The following is a 19,470-nucleotide window of genomic DNA, read 5'->3' as shown; positions in this document are numbered from 1 at the left end:
CTAATGAACAGCCTTACTAAACTTTAAGAGTATTTTGAGACATGGCTACTGAGGCCAAATGTTTGTAAAACCGAGGTAAGCCTGTTCCACCTCTCTAATCGCCTTTCATCAGCAAATATCAGTCCACTGTTCGGCCCTAATGGCAGTCAGGTACAACGAAAGCCGAAAATACCTGGGAGTCATTCTGGACAGAACTTTAACATACAAATACACCTTTCCATCTTGGCCAAGAAGATACAAACACGAGTGAAACTTATGAGAAAGCTGGCAGGCAGTGCATGGGGAGCAACCACATCAGTCCACCGAGGAGCGTCCCTTGCACTGGTATACTCTGCAGCAGAATACTGTGCACCAGTCTGGCTCCGAAGCGCCCACGTAGTGAAAGTAGACGTCCAACTGAACTCAGTTATGAGAGTAATTAGTGGTACAGTCCGGTCTCCCCCTACTTGCTGGCTACCAGTTCTTTCAAACATCTGTCCTCCAGACCTCCGTCGAAAGGCTGCTCTTTACAACCTCTGTCAGCAAGTTTCTGAAAACAGCTCGATCCCTCATCATGACGATTTGCTATCACTACCCAGGAAACGCATCAAATCTAGAAGATTAGCATATGAAATGGGAGTCCAAAAGCTATCCACAGGATTCGATCAGGACGCAGAGTGGAAACGTGAGTGGCAAGCTACAAGTACCCGAAACCACGAACTTGTAGACAATCCAACAGTTCCAGTGCCAGGCTTCCACCAACCAAGGGAGGTGTGGGTGCAGCTAAACAGATACTGGACAACATGCACAAGTGGGGCTTTTCAAGTGACATTCTGTGTGACTGTGGTGACACCCAAACAATGAGCCACATTGTGGATGAATGTCTAATCAGACGCTTCCCTGGTGCCACTGAGAAGCTCCATCAAGCATCCCACGAGGCACTCCGCTGGATCGAGTCCATCAACATCCGAGTGTAGTCTGAGGCGTTTTAAAACTTGTGTACTGTATATAATTTCACATGTTCATTTTTATATATATTTCTTTGTTTTGCTAAATGTGTATTACTGTGATTGATGCATACGATTATAATAATAACTGGAAAGTATGTAAAATGCCACGACAAATGTCTAAGCATTAGCGGCGATTATTTAGAGAGGTAGCTGGAAGATGTGGCTAACAGTAGCGAATATATAATTTTTGATTTTCATTGTGCTTTTTATTTTGCGACCGACCTGACCTTACTTTCCTAACAGCTCTCGTACATAAAATACAACTGTGAAAATTGAGGTAAACTAAAACGTCGTCGCAAAAGCAGCAAATTAGTTTTGTTCAATTTTCATCCCTAGTCAAACATCACTCGTTGTATTTAATCACACGTAAGTGTCGTCAGTGTGGCGGTACTGAGAAAATTAAAGCAAAAAAGTAAAAACAAAGAGGAGTAAATGTAACAATTTCTTTAACTAATTAGATGTGTCTTGCTGGAAACTTGGTTCACAAGTCTCTCTCTGCCTAAAGAGTCATTTATACACGGTGATGTCGTACTTAAAGGTAGAAAGTGAGGATTTAATGTGTAGTTGACAATGATGTCATCATACCATAGGCTTAAACATAACAGGTATGGATGATGAAATGAGTTGTTTTCTTTTCAAAAGAAAGATCACATCATTTGCCTTAAATTATTTACGGAAATACGAGTGCGTCGCCTTACGTGTAACTTAATCTCCTTATTTTTGTTAGCGTTAACCTCTATGCCACCCCACTCTTATCTAAAATTATCCTTAACATAACAACATTAAGTACAGAGCCGCAACACTAACTACCATTTTCGCTTAAAATGGTGGCAGTTTTTGAGGAATAATCATTCGTCGATTCTTTTCGTTACCGTGTTGTTAAATTACTTACGTTCATCAGCGCTCCACTTCTTCCGACATTTTCAAAGAAATAAAGCGTCAATTAGCGACAAGAACAAAAGCAAACTGTGAATATTACTGACACGTGAGGGGCAAGCACGAATTTTGTGTTGTAACATACCTGTACGTGACGACGGAAGCCACGGCTAGGATTATCACTGCTGAGCTTAGGATGATGCTGAGGAGAGCGTAGTCCGGCAGGGCTGAAACAAAAACCGAACGGCTCACAAGCATTTCAGCGCGAAGTCTGCTTTCACATTACTGGGTAGAATAAAACATGCAGTACAACACTCTGAAAGTGTTCTTGGAATTCTGAAAAACACATATCCTACCCTGTAGTTAAACGTGGACTCTTTAATTATGTCCCCAGCTGCCTACTACATTCGAGTAACGACTTGTAACGAAATGTACATTTGTATTCCGAAGCCACTGTATAGTTTCTGGCATAGGTGACATACTATACCAGAATAATTTTCACCTCTTCCTCTTCTATTCACTGATGGTATGTGGTAGGGAACAGCTCGGCAGCACTCTGTGACTGAGTTTTCTTGAACTTTAGCGTCATAGACGTTTAGAAAGATGTACAGTGGCGAGTCAGACCTTTCCGGTAAGGTGAAAGTAAAGGTTTCGCGATCTGGCCGTAGACGGAATCATCGGGTCAGACCGACCGCCGTGTCATCCCCTCCCAGTGGCGTCACTGGATGCTGCATGGAGGGCCATGTGTTCAGCACAACGCACTACCGGCTGCTGTCTGGTTTCTTGACAATTGAGCGCTACTAATCGGTCGAGTAACTTCTCAGTTGGCCTAAGGGGGCTGGGGGCACCCTGGCCGAGTCCTTCCACTAAAGAAAAACTCCTGGCAATACCAGGAATCGAACCTGAGTTCTCCGTATGGCAGATAGCGGTGCTGACTCGGATACGGAAGAAAGTAAAACATTATTACCGCCTGCTTATTGGTGTGTTGGTCCACCTTTGCAACGCAGTTTAGCAACGATTTTGCGTTGCATAGATTAGACAAATCCTTGGAAGGATTTAAGATGCATGTGGCACAAAGTAAAGCTTTTCCTCTCAAGTATGTGGCGGTGATTTTTGGTGCGAATCCCGTATATATTCCATAGGACTCGGGTCGGGCGCATTTGCCGGGCAAGAAAATAACGTGAGTTAACCGTCATGTTGCACTAACCACTGCAACACCATTATGGTCTCGTGACACCGACAGTTATATTGCTGGAGAATGTCATCGCTCTCGGTGGGATGCAAGAGGTCCGTGATAATGTTCATACGGTCCACAGGTCCCATAATGCTTTCAATAACTAACACATGTCGATTGGCAGCCCAGGTAAATGTCGTCAGTAGTATAATGCTGTCCCTCACAGGCCAGCGTCCTTAGCGCGGAACGTGTTTCGAGTAGATGTTCCCGTAGATGACGGTGTATCCATGTACTAGCATCGATCCTAGTGTAACAAGAAACGTGATTCATTCGAACAGGCGACACGTTTCCTTTGAGGCATGGTCCAATCTCGATGATCCTCAATCCACTGCACATCGTAACTGACGATGGCGTGTGGTCAACGTGGGGAAGACGTCTGTTGCGGAACCCTATGTTCAACACTTTAGTCTGAACTGTGTGCTCTGAAGATGTTGTGCGTTATCCAGAATTGCACTCTGTCATTAGAAGTGCCACACATCGCCACCTATCCTGCTTTACAGAGCGAGAAAGGAGTTTGAAAGAAACCCCCCCGCCCCCCCCCCCCACTCGTACTACACCTCCAGAAATGTCCCAGGTTAGCAGGTGAGTCCATAGATGGAGCTATAAGGGGCGTACAGTATAAGTCCACCTCCTTCCCGCCCGAGTTTTGCGGTAGTTAAGCCAGTCCGTCCTTGAACTGAAATAGTGAGCAGACGCGTAGGAATTCTTCCTACCTGATATGAGGAGATGCTCTCGTAGTTTTATGTCCCCTTGCAGATCCGTAGCAGCGCTGTCTGATTCTGAAAGTGCGATACTACTGTCCATGTTACGTAATGAAGCGGGAAGAAGTTTCCTGTGCTAGTAATTTTTGCACGGGATGCTATTAAGGTGCGTTTATCTTAGAGACAGCGTAAAACGAACTTGTTCACTGTGATTATAAGCTAACTATTAACGGTACGAGAGACTGGCGCCGGCCGGTGTGGCCGTGCGCTTCTAGGCGCTTCAGTCTGGAACCGCGTGACCGCTACGGTCGCAGGTTCGAATCCTGCCTCGGGCTTGGATGTGTGTGATGTCCTTAGGTTAGTTAGGTTTAATTAGTTCTAAGTTCTAGGCGACTGATGACCTCAGAAGTTAAGTCGCATAGTGCTCAGAGCCATTTGAACCGTTTTTGAGAGACTGGTCTACCGCATGACTAGATCAAAAGGCAACCTATCGACGACTGTCCATTATGGCGAGCAGTCTGCAACTTGCGCATACATTCGGTATAGTCGTATAAGATCGTACATGTTCGGTTAAGTCACAGTTATTCATTTAGTTATTATTATCAATGTTTCCGGGCATTGTAAAATTACTGAAAGATACTATTTGTGGCCCATAGACTCCTCTTAACACCTGAGTGGCAACTTCTGTTAGCAACATTTATTCATTACAATTAATTGATTCGCGCCATAAAAAATTGTACTTTCCCTGCTTATCTCACGAGAGATTTCTGCAATGGCACTTCATCCCACTGGCTCTCAAAGTGCCACATGGCTAACAGCCTGTGCTACCCAACGTGGGAACATACCGCTCGCTCCTTACTCTGTACGTACTGGAGCACTGATACAATCACTTCACATATGTGAAACAGCAAAGCTGGAAATAAAGGAGAATGCGCTCCACACATAAGGGGTACCTTACAAGCTCCACGTTCTGTGATAAGGCTGGACGTCCATCTAGTTACTTGCCGCTGGTTTCACCATTCATCATCCATTTTCCACAGTAGGTCACGGCAGTAGTGCGCGAAAAGCCGACCAGCTCCGCCTTTGACGAGTCAATCGTTTGCAGACACCGAGCCATAACAACAGCCCCTCTGAAACTTCCTGGTACATTAGAACTGTGCGACGGACGGGGGCTCCGAGCTGGGACCTTTGCCTGCTGCAGGCGAGTGCTACACCGACTGAGCTATACGAGCGTGACTCACGACCTGCCCTCACAGATTTACCTCTGTCAATAACTCATTTACTTCCTTCCAAAGCACTAGCCAGATTGCCCGGTATCTTGGAGCTGTTTGAAACGTTCTTCATGATAACTGGCGCTATTCTCATCACTTACAATGTATATGAGCGCTATTGCCTACGGACTTGCCTTCACAGCCGGCTCGTCACACAGGCCACCATGGTGCTGCGATTCCTCTCGTCCATTCTCTTCACAGATGGGGCTATCTTTACCAAGGATGGTATCGTCAACCTACCGAACACCCACATGTGGGCTATAGAGTTCTCGTGCTTTGATGCTAGCGAACCTTTAGCTCCAGTTCGGCCTCATTGTGTGTTCAGGGTTTACTGACGACCACCTCTTGGGGCGTCATCCTTCCACAACGCCCCACAAGGGAGGCATATCTGCCCTTCCTGCGGTAGAAACTGCTGGATGAGATGCCTTTGGTTGTACGAAGGGTCACGTGCCTACTACTTTACTGATGTAGCGTATCACTGCCTCTAGAATGTGAAGCCAAAACTCTAGCACGGGCGGAAGATTCCCACTTGCCTGGTGGGTTCTTATGGGTGCTTTGATCACTGCAACGTACACTGTCGAAGATCTTTTACCTCCAAATGGGTTTACATTCCTCGCAACACATTCTCGGGCCATATCCACATGAGTCTTTAATCTCTGTTCTTTCGCTGACGGGCCATTCCGCTGCCTGTTTTAGTTATTGCTAACTCGCTGTTGGGGTGTTTATTGAGCGCTTGTTGCGTTTCTGAAGTTTCTGTTTTTCCTGTTTTTTTTTCAGTTTTTCCTGTAGTTTTAAAGTTTTTCTGTAGTTTTGAAGTTTTTTCTTGTCATCAAGTTTTTTTCCTGTCATCAAGTTCTTTCCTGTCATCTAGTTTTTTCCTGTTATCAATTTTTTTTCTGTTATCAGGTTTTTCCTGTTATTTTCTTCCTGTTGTATTTTCCAGTTTTCTCCTGTTGCATTTTCCAGTTTTTTCCTGTTATATTTACCAGTTCGTATTTTCCAGATTTTTCCTCTTGTATTTTCCAGTTCGTATTTTCCAGATTTTTCTTGTTGTATTTTTCAGTTCGCATTTTTCAGTTTTTCCCGTTGTGTCAAATTTTTACATTTTCCACGTGTATCCAGTATTTCACTGACCTCATCCTGAATTTTGTCCTCATTACCAAAATCGCTCTGTGTATTTTCTGCACCATGGCACGTGTGCATAGCGCCAGTAGGAGGTATTCAGTCCAGCGATGGGCAGTAGTCTCAATATTGTGGGTCATCAGTATATGCTGGAGGAAGAAATATGTTTCCAAAATATTTCAGGAAAGTGGTGTTTGTGTAATCTTGTGAATAACATGATATGCATTCGAAGTTGCAGATATTTACAATCATCAGCAGCATAATGGAATGACGACAATGACAATATGTGCCGGACCGGGAATCCAACCTGTATTTCCCGCTTATCACGACAGGTCACGTTAGCATTTTCTTGTTTTTTATCTAATCTTGTTTGTTGTTGTTCGTTGCATTTGTTCGTGCCAGATGTCCCAAGACGCCAATTCAAGTTCAGCGTTGATCCATTCACTCAGGTTTTTCATTACAGAGGGCAGCTAACGCTCTGTCTGAACACGCTTATCTACTATGAAGACGGTTTACTGATTCATGGAAAGCTGCTTCCATTGAGATTGATTTGGCAGAGGTCATAAGTCCCATCGTATTACGGAGGGGAAGGGGACGGAAGTCGTCTGTTTTGTTTCAGAGGAACCATGCTGGAAACTGCCTGAAGCGATTTAGGGAAATCACGGAGAACCCATATCAGGATAACCGGAGCGGGTTTGAACCGTCTTCCACCCGAATGGTAGTGGCCGTGCGGTTCTAGGCGCTGCAGTCTGGAACCGCGATACCGCTACGGTCGCAGGTTCGAATCCTGCCTCCTGCATGGATGTGTGTGATGTCCTCAGGTTAGTTAGGTTTAAGTAGTTCTACGTTCTAGGGGACTAATGACCTCAGTAGTTGAGTCCCATAGTGCTCAGAGCCATTTGAACCATTTGAACCTCCCGAATGCGAGTGCAACGTGCTGCTGGAGGAAGTAATAAGTTCCTGAAACCTTTCAGGAAAGTGAAGGTCATGGAATTTTGTGAGTAACATGAAATATCTACATCTACATCTAAATCTACATGAATACTCTGCAAATAACATTTAAGTGCATCGCAGTGAGTTCATCTAACCACCTTCACAATTCTCTATTATTCCAATCTCGTATAGCACGTGGAAAGAACGAACACCTATATCTTTCCATACGAGAACTGATTTCCCTCATTTTATCTTGTTGATCATTCCTCCCTATGTAGGTTGGTGTCAACAAAATATTTCCGCATTCGGAGGAGAAAGTTAGTGATTGGAATTTCGTGAGAAGATTCCGTCGCAACGAAAACGCCTTTCTTTTAACGATTTCCAGCCCAAATCCTGTATTATTTCTGTGACACTCTCTCCCATATTTTGCGATAGTACAAAACGTGCTGCCTTTCTTTGAACTTTTTCGATATACTCCGTAAGTCCTATCTGGCAAGGATCACAAACCGCGCAGCAGTATTCTAAAAGAGGACGTACAAGCGTAGTGTAGGCAGTCTCCTTAGCAGGTCTGCTGCATTTTCTACGTGTCCTGGCAAAAAATGCAGTCTTTGGTTAGCCTTCCCCACAACATTTTCTATGTGTTCCTTCCAATTTAAGATGTTCGTAATTGTAATACCTAGGTATTTAGTTGAACTTACGGCTTTTAGATGAGACTGATTTATCGTGTAACCCAAGTTTAATGAGTTCCTTTTAGCACTCATGTGGATGACCTCACACTTTTCGTTATTCAGGGCCAACTGCCAGTTTTCGCACCGTTCAGATATTTTTTCTAAATCTTTTGTAGTTTGTTTTGTTCTTCTGATGACTTTATGAGTCGATAAAAGACAGCGTCATCTGCAAACAACCGAAGACGGCTGCTCAGATTGTCTCCCAAATCGTTTATATAGATAAGGAACAGCAAAGGGCCTATAACACTACCTCGGTGAATGCCAGTAATAACTTCTATTTTACACGATGACTTTCCGTCAGTTACAACGAACTGTGACCTCTCTGACAGGGAATCACAAATCCAGTCACATAACTGAGACGATATTCCATAAGCACGCAATTTCAATACGAGCCGCTTTTGTGGTTCAGTGTCAAAAGCCTTCCGGAAATCCAGAAATACGGAAACGATCTGAAATATCTTGTCAATAGCACTCAACACTTCATGTAAATAAAGAGATAGTTGTGTTTCACAGGAACGATGTTTTCTAAACCCACGTTGACTGTGTGTCAATAGACCGTTTCCTTCGAGGTAATTCATATTATTCGAGCACAATATATGTTCCAAAATCATGTTACATATCGACGTTAACGATATAGGCCTGTAATTTAGTGGATTGCTGCTACTACCTTTCTTGAATATTGGTGTGACATGTGCAACTTTCCAGTCTTTGGGGACGGATCTTTCGTCGAGCGAACGATTGTACATGATTGTTAAGTATGGAGCTAATGCATCAGCATACTTCGAAAGGAACCTAATTGCTATACAGTCTGGACCAGAAGACTTACTTTTATTAAGTGATTTGAGTTGCTTCACAACTCCGAAGATGTTTACTTCTACGGTTCTCATGTTTGCAGCTGTTCTCGATTCTAATTCTGGAGTATTTACTTCGTCTTCTTTTATGAAGGCATTTCGGAAGGCTGTGTTTAGGAAATCTGCTTTGGCAGCACTGTCTTCGATAGTATCTCCACTGTTATCGCGCTGAGAAGGCATTGATTGCTTCTTGCCGCTAACATACTTCACATACGACCAGAACCTCTTTGGATTTTCTACCAGATTTCGAGACAAAGTTTCGTTGTGGAAACTGTTACAGGCGTCTCGCATTGAAATCCGCGCTAAGTTTCGAGCTTCTGTAAAGGATCGCCAATATTGGAGATTTTGCGTCTGTTTAAATTTGGGATGTTTGTTTCGTTGTTAAAAAAAATGGCTCTGAGCACTATGGGATTTAACTTCTGAGGTCATTAGTCCCTTAGAAATTAGAACTACTTAAACATAACTAACCTAAGGACATCAAACACATCAATGCCCGAGGCAGGATTGGAACCTGCGACCGTAGCGTTCGCGCGGTTCCAGACTGCAGCGCCTAGAACCGCTCGGCCACACCGGCCGGCGTTTCGTTGTTTCTGCAACAGTACTCTAACCCGTTTTGTGTACCAAGGAAGATCAGCTCCGTCGTTTGTTAGTTTATTTGGTATAAACCTCTCAATTGCTGCCGTTACTATTTCTTTGAATTGAAGCCACATCTGGTCTACACTTACATTATTAATGTAGAATGAGTGGAGATTGTCTCTGAGGAAGGCGTCAAGTGAATTTTTATCTGCTTTTGTGACTACGTATATTTTTCGCATATTTTTCGAGGATTTAGGAATTAAAATATTCAATCTCGCTACGACAACGCTGTGTTCACTAATGCCTATATCTGTTTTGATGCTGGTTATTAACTCAGGACTATTTGTTGCTAAGAGGTCAAGTGTGTTTTCACAACCGTTTGCTATTTGCGTGGGCTCATGAACTAACTGCTCGAAATAATTTTCAGAGAATGCGTTCAGCACAATTTCGGATGATATTTTATGCGTATCTCCGGAATTTGTATTTCCGCCAACATATCGAGGGTAAATTAAAGTCACCACAAACCCTTATCGTATGAGTCAGGTACGTGATTGAAATCAAACTCAAGTTTTCTTTGAACCTTTCTGAAACTGTATCATGCCTGCCGGTGTGGCCGTGCGTTTCTAGGCGCTTCAGTCTGGAACCGCGTGGCCGCTACGGTCGCAGGTTCGAATCCTGCCTCGCGCATGGATGTGTGTGATGTCCTTAGGATAGTTAGGTTTAAGTAGTTCTAAGTTCTAGGGGACTGATGACCACAGATGTTAAGTCCCATAGTGCTCAGAGTCATTTGAACCATTTTGAAACTGTATCATCTGAATTTGGAGGTCGGTAAAAGGATCCAATTACTATTTTATTCCGGTTGCCAACAATGACCTCTGCCCCAATTTCGCGACAAGTTAACCTACTACTGACAGCAACAAAATATATTAGAAGTTGCAAATATTGACATCCATCAGTTGCATAGTGGAATGAAGACAGTGGAAATTTCTGCCGGGCTGTGATTCGAACCAGGATGTCGCGTTACCATTACGCTATGCAAGCACGCTTCACGCGCAAACTAAAACTGCCATATGTTGTGAACCGTCGTATTTTGTGAACAAGGCTCTCCACGATACACAACGTCGCTCTTGTAACGCATCGAGCGGCAGTTCCTTGAACTTTTCTGTGATACACTTACGCTGGTAAGAGAGAGAGAGAGAGAAAAAAGAAACATTGATGAAGAGTACAGCTCTTCCTCGAGTCCATTCTGCCACTGACGTTAATTGGACGTGTTACGGGCTACAGACCCACGAACAGTACTCAAGAATTTGTCGAACTGTTACTTTGTAATTCACCTCGTTGCTTAGGATTCTTCAAATAAATCCGAGCCTTACGCACGAGTAAGTTCATGAATTCGTTCGCTCTTAGACGCATTGCGAAGCGGTGCTCCAGGCAGATTTCAGAAACATTGCTATAAAAGTGCTTTCAAGTGGTTAATTCTCGTTGTAAACAATCACAGCAACATTTTTAGGGACTGAATCAATTAGCTCGCTAGTATAATTAAAAAATATGGTCATTTTATAAATTGTTTGCATTAGCAGACCTGCAAAAAATTGCTGTTAGTGTAAAATTTTCAGTACATAACCATAGAAGAGGCTATTACCTGCATTAACACAGAGAAGTGCACTTTTTATTAATAACTACGATATTACTGAACTTAGGTGAATAAGACGTACAGTTATGAAAAAGACAGTGTAATTACTATGGAAGAAAGGTTAACTTCATTCACAGACTTTTGACCGAATGCTTACCGCCGTAAAGCAGTAAGAGCAATTCATTCATATATATTACATGAGATGGAAAATTGTTTAAATTAACTGCAATGATTTTACATGTGTTCTTCGTGTAATTTGTTACGTGTCCAATGCCTGTCGATGGTGTCTTATCGTCGTCTCACTATAATGTTGTCAAAAGTAGCGTCCTCATTCTACTGTGTTCATGGTACTACTTTACTTCGGGTGGGCTAATGAAGTTTCACTTTAGAATTACAAAGAGTGCTTGTTGGATCATTAGAGACACATAGGTATTTCCAGGCGATGCACAGTAGAACATGGCCATACCAGTCTTAAGTTTCGAAGTGTCAATAGTCGCACCTGTCAGCGATCTTGCTTAGTTTAATAATGAAGGGAAAGAAAAGTGACTGCTAAAGTCTACGTTTACTGGAAGTATCGAGACCAGATCACAAGTAACGTATCTCTTACGGTGCGTTATTGTCCGTGAAATAAACTGTAGCACTGTAGTATTTGTGTACTACGAGAAGCGTTCAATAATGAATGCAACTTTTTTTTTCTCAGGCAATTTCGGTTGAAAAAATGCGAAATTTGTTGTGGGACATCGTGAAATGTTCTTGCTTAAGCCCCTGTAGTTAAATGAAGTTCCGACAAGTGGCGGAGCTACACATAGCCTTCGAAATGGCGTCTGCAATGGAGGTGTGTTCCAAGCAGAGAGCTGTCATTGAGTTTGGTTTGACGGAAAACCAAAGCATCTCAGATATTCACAGGCGCTTGCAGAATGTCTATGGGGACTGTCAGTGAAGAAAACCACGGTGAGTCGTTGGGCTAATCGTCTGTTACCATCGCTACAAGGTCGCTAGAACCTGTCCGACCACCCGCGTGCCGGCCGGCCGCGCACAGCTGTGACTTATTCAATGTTGGAACGTGCGGACACTCTCATTCAAGACACACTCGTTCACCAATTGGGGTACTGAAAGATATGTTCCCCCTCTGTTCGTTGCCATCTAACAGAATATCTCTTACCTTCCGACGTCCATCTGTCTGGCCCAGTTTAGCATACAGTCCACGGGAAGCAGGACATAAATGTTGGGGAGGTTATTGCCGCAGCAAAATTTGGCTCCGATTACCATTAGAACGGTATCATGCGTGATAGAGACCGACCGAGTAAGGTGGCGTAAGGTCGTCGCATTTAACGGAGATTCTGTCGAAAAATAGGTTTTGTAGGCAGAAGAGTGGGGAGTAATATGGTGTACTGGAATCCTGAATAAAGCCAACCTGCTATCAGAATAAAAGTGTTGTATTCACTTCTTAGCTAATTAGACTGGTCAACTCATATTTGACTGTATTTTTCTTTGACATAGTTTTGGAAATTCCCAGGCTGTCATTTCCAGATTCTGTTTCATTCGCATCTACACACATTTTCACGATCGAATGAAGTGAAGTTACTTGTACGTGTCGCGTGTGGCTTTTGAATTCGGTTCCGTGATTGTCTGTACATCTCACTTTCTATTCATAAGAATATTCGAGATTTTGTAACAGACACTACCACAAAATTTCCGTAAACCGATATTTTCAACGATGACTATAATAAATTATAAAAGTCCCACGGGAATTTGAGTCGTTTTCTTCGTTGTTCGAGCCCTCTAGATTAATCATCGTAACGGCGCTTCCCGTTTCTATCAGACTGCATTATCTGCTATTTACCTCTGATTACAAAGGGATGGAAATAGTTCATGTATAGGGTAGTGCATTGATGTTCGTCGACTGCGGCATTGTGTTTCTACCATGTTGCAGCGCTGCCAGGTTTCTCATTTCGGATTAATATGGTAACCGTAAGTGAGCACAGTTGAGTGTACTAAAGTACACTACTGCCCATTAAAATTGCTACACCACGAAGATGACGTGCTACATACGCCAAATTTAACCGACAGGAAGAAGATGCTGTGATATGCAAATGATTAGCTTTTCAGAGCCTTCACACTAGGTTGGGGCCGGTGGCGACACCTACAACGTGCTGACATGAAGAAACTTTCCAACCGATTTCTCAAAAAACGTTGTTGTGATGTCTAGTCTAAGGAGGAGAAATGCGTACCGTCACGTTTCCGACTTTGATAAAGGTCTGATTGTAGCCTATCGCGATTGCGGTTTATCGTATCGCGACATTGCAGCTCGCGTTGCTCGAGATCCAATGACTGTTAGCATAATATGGAATCAATGGGTTCAGGAGGGTAATACGGAACGCCGTGCTGAATCCCAACGGCCACGTATCACTAGCAGTCGAGATGACAGGCATCTTATCCGCATGGCTGTAACGGATCGTGCAGCCACGTCTCGATCCTTGAGTCAACAGATGGGGACGTTTGCAAGACAACAACCATCTGCACGAACAGTTCGAAGACGTTTGCAGCAGCATGGACTATCAGCTCAGAGACCGTGGCTGCGGTTACCCTTGACGCTGCATCAATGACAGGAGTGCCTGCGATGGTGTAATCAACGACGAACGTGGGTGCACGAATGGCAAAACGTCATTTTTTCGGATGAATCCAGGTGCTGTTTACAGCATCATGATGGTCGCATCAGTGTTTGGCGACATCGCGGTGAACGCACATTGGAAGCGTGTATTCGTCATCGCCATACTGGCGTATCACCCGGTGTGATGGTATGGGGTGCCATTGGTTACACGTCGCGGTCGCCTCTTGTTCGCATTGACGGCACTTTCAACAGTGGACGTTACATTTCAGATGTATTACGACCCGTGGCTCTACCATTCATTTGATCCCTGTGAAACCCTACATTTCAGCAGGATAATGCACGACCGCATGTTGCAGGTCCTGTACAGGCCTTTCTGGATACAGAAAATGTTCGACTGCTGCCCTGTCCAGCAAATTCTCTAGATCCCTCACCAATTGAAAACGTCTGGTCAATGTTGGCCGAGCAACTGGCTCGTCACAATATGCCAGTCACTACTTTTGATGAACTGTGGTATCGTGTTGAAGCCGCATGGGCAGCTGTACATGTACACGCCATCGAAGCTCTGTTTGACTCACTGCCCAGGCGTATCAAGGCCGTTATTACGGCCAGAGGTGGTTGTTCTGGGTACTGATTTCTCAGGATCTATGCACCCAAACTGCGTGAAAATGTTATCACATGTCAGTTCTAGTATAATATATTTGTCTAATGAATACCCGTTTATCATCTGCATCTCTTCTTGGTGTAGCAATTTTAATGGCTAGTAGTGTACATGCAGACGAACGTTGGTTTCATGATAGCCCACTTATATTAAAATAATTCGCCTACACCTTCACATTAGGCAGTGCTAGTTACAGAGTGTGAGAGTTAGGAGGATTGGTATGTACACCCTTAAAAGTAAGCTGTACACTATTTACGTACAAATTTTTAAGCACTCATTGTTTGCCAAATTCATAATTTTCTGAATATACTATTAAGGGTTTTCTTCTCCTCCACAGGTCATTGAAGCTCCTTCAAAATAATTGGCCGTTGTGTCTGTCTTGAAAGTACTTTCGTGACATCTGTTCTTTGGATCACGCAGTGGACAATATGTCTTAATGGCATGATTATTATGAACAACAGCCCGCAGTGCAGCTGGCTGTTGTTAATAATAAACGTTTGTGAGTGTTTCTTGAAGTATGTTTTCTCTGTAGGTCTTGCTCACAGGGACATGGCCTCGTGTTACAGGTGAGTCTCGTCTTACTGACGTAAGTTGGAGGAGCTTTTGTACTTACAGAGATCCGGACATAGTGATCCATCGTACGCACACTGAGGGGTGTCCAGCGGTGGTTCCGTTCGCCCACCTGGCCAGTGTATGCTTCTGTGCCGGATGTGGTGCAGTACACCCCTGCTGTAGTGAACCACCGTCTGAAATACAAGTGGAGGATTAGAGATGAAACAAAAATATGACAAGTTAGCGATAACCAATTTTAAAACTAAGAAGATGAACCTCCGAACCCGTAAGCTTATTCTCAAATGTCCTATAACTTTATCAAAGTACCAGAAATTACAATTTTTTTTATGACATCAGCCATGGGAAACATACATACACATTACAGACACCATCTGATCAAAAGAATCTTGACAGCTATTAGTGGACGTTAATATGCGTCGTGTTCACCGTTTGCTTTTATAAGGCTTGAACACCGCTTGGAATACCTTCAGTGAGCTGTCCGTGTGTCTCTGGAGGAATGGCAGCCCATTCTTCCTCAAGAGCCTGAATTTGAGAAGGCAGTGATTCTGGACGCTGGGATCTGGAACGAATCTGATGTTCTCTCTCATCCCAAAGGTGACCCACTGGTTTCCGATCGGGACTCTGGCCAGAGCAGACCATTTTAAGAACCTATTGTCTATCAACCATTGAGTCAAAGATGCAGCTCTATGAAAGGGTACATTGTCATGCTGATGCGAACAATCATCGACTTGGAACTGTGTATCTACTGTACACTGTACGTAGTGATGTAAAATGGTTCAAATGGCTCTGAGCACTATGGGACTCAACATCTTAGGTCATAAGGCCCCTAGAACTTAGAACTAATTAAACCTAACTAACCTAAGGACATCACACACACCCATGCCCGAGGCAGGATTCGAACCTGCGACCGTAGCAGTCCCGCGGTTCCGGACTGCAGCGCCAGAACCGCTAGACCACCGCGGCCGGCATGTAAAATACTTTCACATAATTCTTAAGCGCAATAAGGGGGCCACACCCTAATCACGAAGAACACCCAATTAAAACAACATCACTCCATCTATAGCACTTTACATGATGGCATGTGGCGTTCTCCAGGCATTCGCAAAACCTAAACAGTTCCATTCGATTTTCACAGCGTACAGGTTGAATTTTCAGTTCAAGTTACTGGTTTCCAGTCATTCACTCTCCGATGACGCCTCTTAGCAATGACTGCAGAGATGTGTGGCCTATGGGGAGCTGCTGGAACATTATACCTCATTCTTTTCAACTCATTAAGCCGTCGGCACACGGACCGTGCATCCGAATGTTGAGCGTTTAGCGTGCCGAGTTTCTGACGTCATAGCGTGGAATAGCACGTTCGGGAGTCTTTCCGAACGTGCAAATCAATATCTGGCGTGTCAGATATTCTGAGCGTGCGTCTGAGCGTTGACAAATGAGACGGCACAACGCCACCTACGTACCATGCACACCGTCTCGCTTCAGTGCAGAGTTGTGAGGCGCCATATTGGCATTCATTTCAAGCCTATACCGTTTCTGAGCACCAGCAAATTCAGAATCACTGGAAAACCCGTTGTTAACTGTGTGATTCGTTCCAATAAAATAACGAGAAACATCATATTCATGGCAAAAGAATTGTTATAACTTGCGTATTATGTTAGTAGGCTATTTGAAGTCAGCGACACACAGAAGATCCACCCAAAACGCATTGTTCTTGATACAATTTGTCATAATTAAATTTCAATTAGTAACATGTACGATAAGGTTTTCTGCAACGGGTAACACCCTTTGATTACTTGCAATATATATGTGTGCGTGTATTATTAGTTTAATATAAGTATATACTATAATATTTGATGTTATGTAAATATAAGTTCACCTTTTTTTGAGGGGTGACTTCGTTCGATTGGCTTAATCTACAGGAGAGCTTGCGCAACTTGTATAAATATATTTTGCTCCTTTTTCTTTTACGCTTCGTAATTCACATGTTGCAAAGATTTTGCTACTGGGTAGGAACAGTGATTAAGTAAGACTGACCTTGGGGTTTTACTAAAATGTGGGAATGATGAAATAATTTTTATCTTATGCGGAGAAGTATTCCAAATTTGTACCGCACTGTTTGTAATGGAACTTTTATATGTCTCTGTCCTTATTGATTGGACATGGCACTTTCCTTTTGGTGGACGAAGAAGGAAATGTGCGTTGTAATAGAGCTAACGTGGGAATTTTACGCGCGCCCGTTGAGTAAACAGTGTCATTTACGAACTAGAAACATCCCTCAACTAGCGCTGGAGTGCGTTGCGATCGCGTATACCACGTTGGGGCCCACGTACCGTTATGCCCAAGTCGCATCATGCCTGAGCGTTCAGCAGCACGTTGAACTTGGCACTCTCAACGTTAACGTTCGACAGCACGGTCCGTGTGCCGACGGCTTTATGCACAGTCACTGTGCTAGCCGGACTGCTGCTAGCACTTTCCGAATCACGAGTGATTCCTTTTGCTGGTTCCACGTGACTTTTGCAACCGCTCTCCGCATCGCCCAACGATCCCTGTCCGTCACAACATGAAGTCAGCCTGGTCTTTGTGTAGCTGTGGATGTTCCTCCGAATTTATTCGCGCTTTTTAGAAAGCTGATTTACTCAAACCAAGCTGGCGCCGAAAACATTAGTAATCTCTTTCGCGTGCGTTCACTTAAAGTCAAACAAGGTGGCCGCCATCGTAACAAAATAAGCGAAATCAGTGACTACAGTACTAGTCACCATATACAAAGGTCGTCAGGCAGGAGATACTTCTCTGCAGATATTTCTGCCCATCGACAAACAATGACAGCAGAAGTGAATAAATTAAACAGAGTCACCTGTACATCACTAGGACCATCACACAATTTAACGACATCCTTCCGTTTTGTAGCAAAATCCAGATTATTATGCATAAGCAAACTCATGTTGACATTAACTTGGCAGTTGATATGTTTATTTGGTTATTCTGGGGCTTAGATATTTAATTATCAGAAACCATACTTAAAAACCTGCACAATACCTTGCAACTAGTGGTACGTTAACAACAGAGGGTATTTTAGGAATTAGTAGTTACTTAATGGGATGCAACACCACAATTTTAGTTAGCAAAAGGTATCCTGTATTTTATAGTTTAAAGTTGTCCAATGTTCTACACTGTCACGTTTTTTGTTTGTAGAAAATGCGTTTATGCCACCGATTTAATGAGAAGTAGTGGGAGACATTATTACCAAGGCAGTAAAATAAACTACATTGAAGAAAAAGATAAAAAGATGTTGGAAATCTAAATCAAAATGTCCAGATGGAGATTTGTCCGCTGGTGGCTAGTGAAGTCCGTGCTAATAATAATAATAATAAAAATAATTATTCATTTTTATAAAAAAATAAACAATATTTATAAGCATTAAGTACTGGGACTCAAGTTAAACATCATATACGTTTAATTAACTTACGGGATTCTATAGCAGTATCGGTCATCATCGGAATGCTTCTTAGCAGTGTTTCAAACATAGATGGTGTGGTGTCACCGCCAGACACCACACTTGCAAGGTGGTAGCCTTTAAATCGGTCGCGGTCCGTTAGTATACGTCGGACACGCGTGTCGCCACTATCAGTGATTGCAGACCGAGCGCCGCCACACGGCAGGTCTAGAGAGACTTCCTAGCACTCGCCCCAGTTGTACAGCCGACTTTGCTAGCGATGTTCGCTGACAAAATACGCTCTCATTTGCCGAGACGATAGTTAGCATAGCCTTCAGCTACGTCATTTGCTACGACCTAGCAAGGCGCCATTACCAGTTGCTATTGATGCTGTAAAACATGTACCGTCAAGAGCGACGTTCACCATTTATGGATTAAAGTTAAGTATTCCACCAGCTACGTCAGTTTTTTCTACAGTCTAATTTCCTTGTCCCGTTCCAAACCTCACGCCAGCCTGCGTGAGCTAAAACGCGTGCCTTTCGGCTTCCTCTCAAAACCGGTGTTGGCTCTCCTGACAACCCTCAACAGGTGGAGCAAAGGGATCTTTTCGAAGAAGTATGAGTTAAAGTGTACTTCGGCTTATGTGGGAAAACATGAAGCTGTTGTATGCTATAAATAGCTCACCGGGCTGGAATGCCTATAGCTGTTCGTTGCTTATTTATCAGAGCATCTTCTCACGTCACCTGTTAGACCGAGTTGCACTACTGGCCATTAAAATTGCTACACCAAGATGAAATGCAGATGATAAACGGGTATTCATTGTACAAATATATTATACTAGAAATGACATGTGATTACATTTTCACGCAATTTGGGTGCATAGATCCTGAGAAATCAGTACCCAGAACAACCACCTCTGGCCGTAATAACGTCCTTGATACGCCTGGGCATTGAGTCAAACAGACCTTGGATGGCGTGTACAGGTACAGCTGCCCACGCAGCTTCAACACGATACCACAGTTCATCAAGAGTAGTGACTGGCGTATTGTGACGGGCCAGTTGCTCAGCCACCATTCACCAGACGTTTTCGATTGGTGAGAGATCTGGAGAATGTGCGGGCCAGGGCAGCAGTCGAACATTTTCTGCATCCAGAAAGGCCCGTACAGGACCTGCAACATTCGGTCGTGCATTATCCTGCTGAGTTGTAGGGTTTCGCAGGGATCGAATGAAGGGTAGAGCCACGGGTCGTAACATATCAGAAATGTAACGTCCACTGTTGAA

At 43.6% G+C, this 19,470-nt stretch overlaps 1 protein-coding gene across 1 annotated transcript in view; it reads right to left on the bottom strand.

Annotated features, from left to right (window-relative positions):
- LOC126260737 (atrial natriuretic peptide receptor 1-like) overlaps nt 1–19,470 on the bottom strand; it is a 506,740-nt gene that overhangs the window by 294,144 nt on the left and 193,126 nt on the right. Inside the window, exons 8-9 of the mRNA XM_049958075.1 lie at nt 14,797–14,929; nt 2,011–2,092 (exon numbers count right to left, since the gene is read on the bottom strand). Of these exons, the coding sequence (XP_049814032.1) occupies nt 2,011–2,092; nt 14,797–14,929 (215 nt within the window). The remainder of the gene's footprint in view (nt 1–2,010; nt 2,093–14,796; nt 14,930–19,470) is intronic.

The sequence above is a fragment of the Schistocerca nitens genome, chromosome 5, assembly GCF_023898315.1.
Source record: "Schistocerca nitens isolate TAMUIC-IGC-003100 chromosome 5, iqSchNite1.1, whole genome shotgun sequence".
In the NCBI taxonomy this organism is placed as follows: Eukaryota; Metazoa; Arthropoda; class Insecta; order Orthoptera; family Acrididae; genus Schistocerca; species Schistocerca nitens.
Note: the sequence above shows the minus strand (reverse complement) of the source record. Positions and strands in the feature narration are given on the sequence as shown.